The sequence below is a fragment of the Symsagittifera roscoffensis genome, chromosome 7 (assembly GCF_963678635.1).
Source record: "Symsagittifera roscoffensis chromosome 7, txSymRosc1.1, whole genome shotgun sequence".
Taxonomy (NCBI): Eukaryota; Metazoa; Xenacoelomorpha; order Acoela; family Convolutidae; genus Symsagittifera; species Symsagittifera roscoffensis.
In genome coordinates this window covers 48,291,612-48,302,180 of record NC_087068.1, presented here as the reverse complement: position 1 = coordinate 48,302,180, position 10,569 = coordinate 48,291,612, and the positions used below count along the sequence as shown (strand labels likewise).

At 37.8% G+C, this 10,569-nt stretch overlaps 1 protein-coding gene across 1 annotated transcript; it reads right to left on the bottom strand.

Moving 5' to 3' along the window:
- Positions 1–5,009: 5,009 nt before the first annotated feature.
- On the bottom strand, positions 5,010–9,001 carry LOC134850870 (diacylglycerol kinase theta-like). The gene has a single exon (XM_063866628.1). It carries the CDS (start codon positions 8,781–8,783, stop codon positions 5,646–5,648), a length of 3,138 nt encoding a protein of 1,045 aa, XP_063722698.1. The 5' UTR covers positions 8,784–9,001; the 3' UTR covers positions 5,010–5,645.
- Positions 9,002–10,569: the final 1,568 nt, after the last annotated feature.

The window sequence follows — 10,569 nt, the reverse complement described above, 5'->3', positions numbered from 1 at the left end:
AAATAAAAAAAATCAAGAAAAACCAAATCACTTTCATATAACCTGTCTTCTATCGAACAGAAAAAAGCCACCAAAAAAACTAAAATAGAATAGTTCTATGCAGCAAAAAATAAACCAGATATAGAAATGCCACTGTCACTAAATGATGGACACTTTTATTTGGGATCTGGGTTGGAAAAAATAATACAGTAATAGAACACTACGCTCCGTTATGTAAAAATGGCGAAAACGGCAAACAACAGTTGAGAAACGATTCTAAATTGAAATCAGGAAAATTTGTTGACCCAAAGATAGTGCTTATAGACGCGAATAAATCAATTTATACTTGGAACTGCGAGTGAATACCTTTATCCAACGTCCTAAGCAGCCTGATATACTAGCCACATTCTTTCGTCGACACAAGAGTCAAGGCAAATTTAAAAAAATATATCTGGAAATTTATGAAGTAGTCGAAAACAGTCGCATGTTAAAACAAGACTCTATGCCAGCAACTGCTAATCTAAAACACACAAAAATAATTGAAACTGAAACCAATTTCAAGCACTTTTAGAACAGAAAAAATATCAGATACCATGCATCCGAAGAAACTAGAAATAGAATGCACAAAAAAGAACAGAAAACTTTGAAGTTTTCTTTTCCAACAAAGTTTTGATGTATAAAATCCAAGAAACCATATATTTAGTTAAACCTCTTGAAAAAACAGAAAAAAAACTTCAAAAATGTATCAAAAAATAACAGAAACAGAACATCCGGCAAGTAACTCGACCAGAAATTGGGACAAAAACAATTAAGCCAAAAAACTTATATCTGCTTTTAGCTATAACACTTCAATATCACTTCAGAAGCTCTAGATCGGCTTTTAAATTACAGCTGTTCAACGTGTAATTTGGATAAAATTGAACATCTTGTAACTGGAGATCCTGTGAACAACGTTTTTTACGGGGAAAAAGTCTGGTACACAATTGCAATACCCTTGTTTATCGCAAGGGTAATAATGAGTTACGTCAACAACTGTGGCAGCAAAATTTCACAATATAGATTTCATGGAAAATAAAAATTGTCGCAGAAGGATACAGCAAACTAAGATTTTTAAAAAAAATCAAGGAAAATCAGAAACTAAACAATCAAAAAAACTTACGTGCAAAAATTTCAGCCGTTTTTAGTCTGATTCCGAAGTCTTCTCAGCAAATAACTGCAATGCAACAAATTATAAAACAGGCGACAAAAATTTGTTTATCGCATAGATAGAGGAAAAATAATTCAAAACCTACAGCTTACTGATTCTTTTTTTTCAAATCAGACAAAAAAGCACCCATTTCAACTTACAGTAGCCGAAAACATTTAAGAACAAACCGTTTCGTCAAAAAACGGAAAAAAAAGATAAACTATTTAAGGGTAATGTAATACTTTCCCTCTACTTAAAATATAATTCAAAAACATGGTAACTATCTTCTCAATTAAATGCCGCAAAAAACTAGTCGACTGCATAAAAAAAACTGCATAAATGCGAAGAACCCGCAAACGCCGGTCGAAAAATATATTGAAAAAACGTCGAAAAAACAGCATCTCTACAAAAAGTTGTCTTAATTTGTGTTGGGTGAAGTACATAAAGAAAACACTTGATGTGAAAAAAAAACAATTGAATGTGAAGCTAGCTTCGAAAAAACGCCAAGCGGTAACAAATGGGAACAAAATTTGATAAAACACACAAGACAAAAAATGTTTTCGTAGTCCCACTCAAAACCCATTTTTTTGCGGCTCAAACGACACAATAAAACAACCAGTAAGCCGATATAATATAAACCGAAACCTTTTAAGCCAAAGATAAAAATAAAATAGAACAAAAACCTAAAATTATAACATCGGAGTAGGTAAAGTTACAGCGAACATAAAAGCAAATTTCGAATAGAGTGGGTACATGCAATGCAGACATTCTCAAAAATGGTTGTTGCTTGACAAAAGAACAGATTTGGAGATGACCACCAAAATCATCCTTGAACAAAGTGATTGATTCGGAAATCTACAGTCCGGTTACACTCCGAAAAAATAGAAGTAAAATACAATAGGCAAGCAAATTAAGTTTTTTTTAAAACTTGACGAAAAAATTGATCCAAAACATATTCAAAGGAAAACTCATGAAATCAATAACCTGTATCAAAAAGTACATGAAGAACAGAGTCAGTCGCTCAACAAGTAGGAAAAAAATCGATCAAAGGTATTAATGTGAAGATAACTTGAAAAAATAGCCTTTTTAAAAAAATTTTTGAGTTTGTTTCACACAAATAACTTTGATCGACCGTTTTTTCTACATGCTGAGCAAATTAATCTGTTTTGATTCAAAACCTTTTCAGTTTGTTTCACAAAAACAAATTTGATTGACCGTTTTTTTACATGCTGAGCCAATTAATCTGTTTTGATACGTTTTTGATGTACAAGTTTATTCTTTCAAGTTTCAAAAAATTCCTGAAAGGCTTTAATGAATCTCAAACAAGACACTAGCTCGTGCAAGCGTAATTATACGAGAGGGAAAAACATCAGTAAATAAGCCGACATCCAATATGCTTAAAATCATCAGAACTTTCGCCGAAGAAAAAATCACGATGTACAAACGCTTGCCATACACATCAACATAACATACATGTACCACCTGTATAGCATCTACGAGCGCGCATAAGTAAATTTGCTATTTATAGCTTTCACAATTCTGTTAGCGAATTTAACTATCAGCATGAGTTTATGGGAAAAAATCATGCTGATCGTAGCAGTATTGAACGAAGTCGACTTTAACACTGCCGGCTTTCATGCTGTCATTTAGATTACGGCTTTAATGCTGTCGGCTTATTTACCTGTTTTCATTTCGGTCGTATTATTTCACCAGCGAGAGCTTGAGATTGATTTTTGGATAGTCTTGTTTGAGATTGATTTTTGGAAACTTTTGAAAATTGAAAAAAAAACCTATAATGAAGATAAACTTTCCACAATTCTGACAGAGCTAATAAGCAAATATTTGCACCCAACCAGATTTCAATATACAATAAAATAATTGTTCTGATATAACTTAATATTTCACCAATCAATTAGAGTTTGTACGCTCCATTTCTTAAGTGTAATTACATTACATGACTGTTAGAGATAGAAGAACATCCGACCTCGGACATTTCCACAACCTTTTAACTTGCGTCACTATAAGTTTCAACCCTAGATCTCGCAGCGATATCTTGTATCTACTTTTTCCGAGCTTGGTATCGATCTTTACAGGGTAAATCTACTCCATTTATCATCTAATGTTGAGGAAAAATAAATACATAAGGAAATTGAATTGACGTAATAATAATATTCTGTAATCTGTACGCAGTACTACAACAAACAAATTTAAATTTGGATTCGATTTAAACAACTACCAAATAAATTATACAAAATAATTAGGTTTTCATCACTTCCTTGCATAGGGCCGAGCATTTTTTGTTATCTTTTTACGAAAGCTGTGATGTATATAAATAACTGCTTTTTAAGATTCAAATCAAACTAAACTGCACTACTGGAACAATTACGAAGTGAATTTGGAAAATGTTAATGAACTTTATCAGTCATTTCATAAAAAATCTTATTATTCCGATCACTTAGTGGGAAGGAACTATGGCGTTGGGTGTTTTTTTTTCTAACGCATTTTCTTTAATGCAAAGAAGCTTGTAGAGGTCAAATGTGGAATCATATCAAAGCCTTTTCAGCCATGATTTGGATTCCAAAAACAACTAAAAATTTTCTAAGTTGGTCTGAAAAATTTGTCTGTTTTTTTTTCGATTTTCAACTTAATGACATTGAATTAGATGGCACTGAATGTGATGCCACCCAATTTAGTTTGACCTCTTTTCGAAGAAGTTTTTACGTGATTTCAGATCTAATTACGTCGCATTATTTCAGCTTTTTTAACCTAATTCAATCGCTCTTTACTAAAAGAAGGCAATTAGGAAAATGAAACTGATTGGTGAAAAGTATGCCATAAATTACTTGGACTAAAGTGTTTTATTGTACGATCAATTATTACGATCCATATGAGCTAAATGAAAGATGACAATTATCTGCATAAACTAGACTAAGGAAGTCGCCATCATATTAGATCTTCGGTTAACAGCTGAAAAATAACACAGAGCCATTTTGCGATAGAAGCCTATTACTGATTAAGTTTCCAGGATATTAAGGACAGTTTTTGGACAAACTCGAAGCAGCTCGAGGTATTTTGAAAAAGATTCGAATTTTTACTTTCCGCCTCAGTTGTGATTTGTAAACATTCGCAAAAACCACAAAATCAACGAAAGTAAAAAATATTAACGCAAAGTTCATTAACACCCAATCGGATCAACTTTAGAATTTAATTTCTGATCGACTGCTTAAAAGTTCCATAACTTGTCTAGACGCAGGTTGATCTTAATATTGAAATAACAAAAGTTACGACATTAAATAGATTAATAACTGAGGAATAATTTAGATTATCAAACCAATAGAAAACTAATAGAATAGGACGTCCTGCGTTCTTCTTTATTTACTAGTATTTTTATAAACAAATGACAATAGACAACATAGATGCGATGCGTGACCGTACTTGGGTGGAGCAGTTTTGGTAGTATCAAGCTTCATTCTACTTCTTTTGATTATGTTCCCACCACATGAAATGAGAAGAGCTGATGGTATAGTGAGGGTGGGGTGCACATATTCCCCTTTTAAACTATTTCACCTAATCACAACAGGGGGAGAGATTCGTTACTAGTACAAAACTCACATATGCTTCAACCATTAAATTAGTTATGTATAGGGGGTCGTTCCTAGGTACCATTGGGAAAAAGGTCAAAGAGATCCTATACCCCTAAAAGACTCGTAGATTTATTGAAGACTTGTAGGATTAAAATGATTTGAAAAGTAATGACTTAAAATCGAAATTTGCACCGACTGCTTTCGAATGATATAGTAATTATGGTCTCAAGCAAAAGATCTTGAGACATTTTCTAGGAATGAATCACTGATTGCTGTGGTCGGAACATTCTGTACTTCTAACATGGCTTCAAACCGTCCAGCTCTTCTCAAATCGCGACTTATGGCAATAAATATTAAATTCAATCATTAGATTAGATTAGATTACTGCACAGTCATACCCAAAAGGTTCTAAAATCTACAGTCCAATCTAACATTGCAATTCAGTTCAATAGAGTTAACCCACTTTATAAATTGACTCAAAATATTTCATCAAAGCAGCATATGACTCAAATATTGTGTTTGATAAGTAAAAGACAAACTTTCCCAATAATTTCTGTCCAAAGAAAGTACTAAATCAACGACGATGAAATAACTTGCAGCAAAATGGTTAACTAAACTTAATGGATGTTAATGGAAATTAGAAAATTACAACATATAGAAGAGAGATCATAAATAAAAATTCAAAAAGATTTTCAAGGTGAAAGCACAGCACAATTACTGCCAAATTTTGTTTATAGTCACAGAGGAAAACCAACCAAAGCCATTAATAATTGAATCTGATAGAAAAGTAGCAACAGACGAGGTCGCAAATGTTAAACTTCGAAGAGAAAAAAAGAGTTTTCTGCTGATAGCTGATTAGAAATAATTAGTCTCCATTAAACTACATCTAGTTATTATTAGTATCGTTGCGTGGTGAGGTTGAGCTGAGCGTTGGCTATTCCGTGAATTGGGGCGACATACTTGTCCGAATCGTCGTCATCAGAGACCTCGTCTTCCGGCCCGAAGCTTCCAGTACTAGCTGGCTCCGGCGCCATACTGTCTGCCGCTGAAGTCGCTTCGCCCGACCTGGAGCCCCGCTTCATGCTGGACTTGTGCTTCTTAAGCAACGTGGCGTGCAGTGCCGACCTAGTCACAGTTATACAACCCGGAGGTTGGATCCACGGTTCCCCGTCCATCTGAACTGGCAGCGTTGTTTGAGTATATATCTGGATATCGTGACCTTGAGCCAGTCTATAAGCGGTTCTAATCCCGCTGAGGATTTGACCCATATGGAAAATTCCTGTGACTCCCACAACTTCTACCAAACCGTCGCATTGAGACGGTTTCTTGAATTTGTCCTCCCGGTCCGCACCCCATAGATCAGCTCCTGCGCTCCAGCTGCCGATGTTAAGAATGATTATTCCTTCTATGGGAGGTAGTGGTATATTGGAACCATCGACTACTAACTTGACATTATTATGCAGGTCTTTGAATAAATTTGGCTTGTACAGTTTCTTCAATCCAATTCTGAAGTACACTGCTTTGTTATGTAACCGGTTGTTAAACTTCGAAGGATTTTCCTCTCGCTTCATATGAAATCCTAACGAAATATCTGCGTCGATTCCTATTCCGAAATAGTTGTTCATGATTTGCACATTCGAATCCACGTCATTGATGACATCAATCCCCTCCATCTTCAGCGACTTCCGGTCCGTCAAGATCTGTTTTTCCCGCTCGTCTCCCTGCATGATCACCGTCCAGCGGTCAAGATCAATGGGATCCGCACGGTCCACAGCTTTCAGAATCTGCAGGGGTTCGTCAGTGCCGGTGTACCCGCCACCCCACTGTAGAACCCTGGCCAAATCATTGCCGGTGCCCAGGGGAAGGATCGCGATTGGGGGAGAGCTGCATTTGGACTCTTGCCCTACATCATCAAGACAACTCAGCACCCAGCCCATAGAACCATCACCTCCACAAACTAGTATGCGGTAATTTGGAACAGTTCCAAACAGGACCAGGCCTGGTATTGGACCTCCGTTGTCCAGATCGAACACCTGAAAGGGGTTCAAGAGACGTCTGAAATGAGTCAGCAGATTGACTCCTTGACAGCCTCCAGATTTGGCATTGACAAAAACTAGTAGCGGGGATGCAGTCGGGCTCAAAGCTGCTTCAACGTCCACTTTTGGCAGCACTAGAACGACAATTGGTTTGCCGTCCTCAAACGACGTGGCTCTCAGCTTCTGTACTGCTTCTTTGGCTACTTGAGGATTTGGAAACTCCACAACTAAGCATCCATACTGGGGGTAAACTGGGTTGAATGCGCGACTTGACAGGTTTATTTTGGTGATATCTGTCACATATGTCTCGTACTTTCGCGACGCCAGTTTGGGAGGTAAATTGCCGACAAATACCCTCACTGGCTTGGATATGAGAGAAACTTCTCGCAAATAGAACCGAATATATTGAAGATTTCGCACGTTTCTCAAGATGCTATTTTCCACCAGAGGCCAAACCAGCTGGTCCCTGACTAGCAACTGCTCTTCCAGCCCGCTGGAAGTCATAATGAGCACGAAGCTGCTGATGTCTTCATCTGTGATTCCGAACTTCTGCAGAGCCATTTCTATGATGTCAGATGCAGCCAGTGAGTGGTTGATTTTGACGTACTTCAAGCGCGGCGAGTGTCTTGGAGATTGCAGAAACACTTTAATCGGCTCCCCTCGAGAGGATATCTTGTATCTGATCACGAATGTCGGCTGCGATCCTTCTCTTGTTCCCGTTTCTATCATATCGATCACTTGCTGGTCTTCCAGGGCCGGAGGATCTGGTTTGTCCGGTTCCATTTTATTTCCGTCCAAGAAATAATACTTTTTGGCATCGTCGCAAATATGCAGCGCTTTCAGACAAGCATACAGTGCTGTTTCTCGAATGGTCATTGACACTATTCGAACAGTTTGCGCTTCACATGACTGGTTGCCGTCGTAGAGAAAGAAGCGGTGCTTCACAACCACACTAGACCTCACATCCGAGTAGGGGTCCTCAGCATCTGCTACAACGGAGTCGTCCAAGTCATCGTCGAAGTGGGCTGCTTCCCTGCTCTCTTTCCTTTTACTCCTCAACTTAGCCTTGTCCTTCCGCTTAACCGGAGTAGCGCCACCCATTGCCATATTATGCGATTGAGCCAATTTATCCGCCACTGCAGCATTCAGTCCCGCAAAACTCGGCGCACAAGCCGAAGCCGATAACGCACTGCTTTCAGTTTTACTTGATTCCGAGTACGTGATTCCGTCGTCGGAGAAACAGACGTCTTGATCCGTCTTGCTATCGCCCATTTGGAGTCGATCTGAAGGCGCCTTTCGACGGTTGAGACAACTCAGTATCTCCTCCATTGAGAGATTAGTGATTGGCAGCTGTAGTGCTTCTCTTGGGAAGTATATGTTCCTCAGCACTCCCAAATCGCACTCCTGATCCACCGAACGAATGCAAGCCGAGTGAACAGAAATATGACACCAGTCACAGCGCATTCCCGTGAACATGTCTGGCTGACCTGATGACTTGCGACACGCTGCGCACTTTGCACTTCCCGACAAATTTCCTTCACGCCATTGATGCTTCAGCACATGTTGATTCCCGGCAGAGAAACTCAGCGCAGTGACTCGACAATCTCGAATGGCGAAGTCGCGACAATCCGAGTGACAATACACCTCGCATACTTCGCACTTCAAGTCGCAACTATGCTCTACTCTACGTCTACAAACACAGCAGTATTTCTTCTTGAATGCTCCAATGTCTATGAAAGCATGCGCTTGCGGTTGGACCAAGAAGAGCTCTTTGATACTTGAGCAGTACTGCGATAGTGTGCGCAAACATCGTTCATGAGCCACGAAGTTACAGATCTCGCATACGAATCCTTGGCCTGTTAGTCCCCAAAGCAACTCAGTGCAGTAGTGACACCAGGTAGGCCGGTGGAACGTCTTCTTCACGAACGCATGACCCGTGGTCGCACAATGCTCATGGGGTGAAAGTGTCTCGTCATCTGTGAAATCTGTTATCATCATATCCTCAGAGTGCAACCTAGAACCTTCTTGAATGTTCTAGATCAACTGTCCTTACGTCGTCACAAATAACGATGCTTGTTGCAATGCTGCTGCCAAATATTCATCTGATGTCTCTGACCACCAGTCCAGAATCAAACAACTTGATTGGGTTTATTAGAAAGGGATTCGTGTATGTACAAATTAAAGAAATTCAAGCAATTTATACAGTTCGATTCAACTCATCTGAAAAACAAACAGGGGATGAAGAATGTTCAAAAGCTCCATAGAAAGATACAAGCCAAGATTAATAACTGATACGGGCTTTCATTTGTAAAACTTATTTAAGTCTGACATTTATTGAACTGACTTATTCAATAACAGCCACTGATAGTAGTTATAAAACAAACACTTATTGATTAAATAAGTTTTTCAAGTTAACAGCTGTTGTGAATAAGTCGATAAAATGAAGTTATGTTGACCCGTAAATGAAACAGTTTTATGAGTTTCTCAACTACTATGTTGTCTACTCAAGAGCACAACATTAAGGTCGGGCGGTTAAATTTAAGACATTTTCTAGGTTTTATGTGGCATGCCTACCAGCAAACGCAGATCTGAATAAGAAACGAAAGACGTCAGCAACACAAGGACAGCCGAATTCTACCCAAGTAGCTCAGAACGTCCTGACATATTTCTTCTTTTCCAAACTATAAAACCGCTGCATTAAGAATAGCCTGTCACAGTGCATGAAGCACATAAGGTGCCAGTCATAATTAGTCTCGAAGAAAAAAACTCGAAAAACTTGTTGTTCCGACCATTGAAAATGAGGAGGAACATCGAATTCGGGTCTGTTTTAGTTTTTGTTTTCAAGTAAAATCAAGTACCACAAATAATTATAGGAATACATCAAATGAAATCATTTTAGTCGTGTTTCAAACGACTTTAATGTTTTTTTTTCAAAAATGGTCCCAGTGGTGAGAAACTAGTTTTAAAGTTTAGTGTGAGCGAGAAAAGCAATCGAGTAAAATTCGTTATATGAAAAACTAAGTTTTATTTAGAGTTTTAGCCGACTTTACTTAAACAAACCTAGTTTTAAAAGTTTTATTTACCGCTTCTTTGTAAATAGATGTTCTCCGCAAAATTTTAAAATTGTGCACAAAATTGAAAAACAAACAATTTATTTTATCACTATTTATAAATTTCATTCATTTGCTGAGGACAAATATTGTCAATTATGTCTAATTCACTAACTTTCTACGAGTTTGTATCGTTATCTAATCACACGCACTAAAAACGACACTAATTAGAAGAAAAACCTTGTTGTAGTTTATTTGTTAATGTGGTCGGAACATTCTGTGCTACTTGCAGTGCAACCTGCTATCCTTAATAAAAACTTGAATCTAGTTGCTTTTTTTGAAGATTCTATAAAAAAATTTCATGGCCCATTAATTAACAGCTTATCAAAATAACAATTCTTTTCGTCTTAGAAATTGCCGTAGTGAGATCCGCACACACTTGATTTTCACTTCAAATGTTTCTTCTTCTTCTGCTTTTTTCTTCTGGAAATCACAAATTTTCGGGAAAGGCACTGAAAGGGATTCAATGTGGTTCATCAATCGACTCCACCTGACCTTGATTATTGGTACCAGGATTATTGCGGAAAAAAAAAACCCGAATTCAATCTTTTCCCTCCACACATTCGGTGATCGAAAATATGGCAGGACATCCGAAGCAATAACGGTATTCGCATCTTATCAAAATTTATTCCAACCTCTCATGTTTAAATTCAAAACCCAGAAGCAGCAGAAGA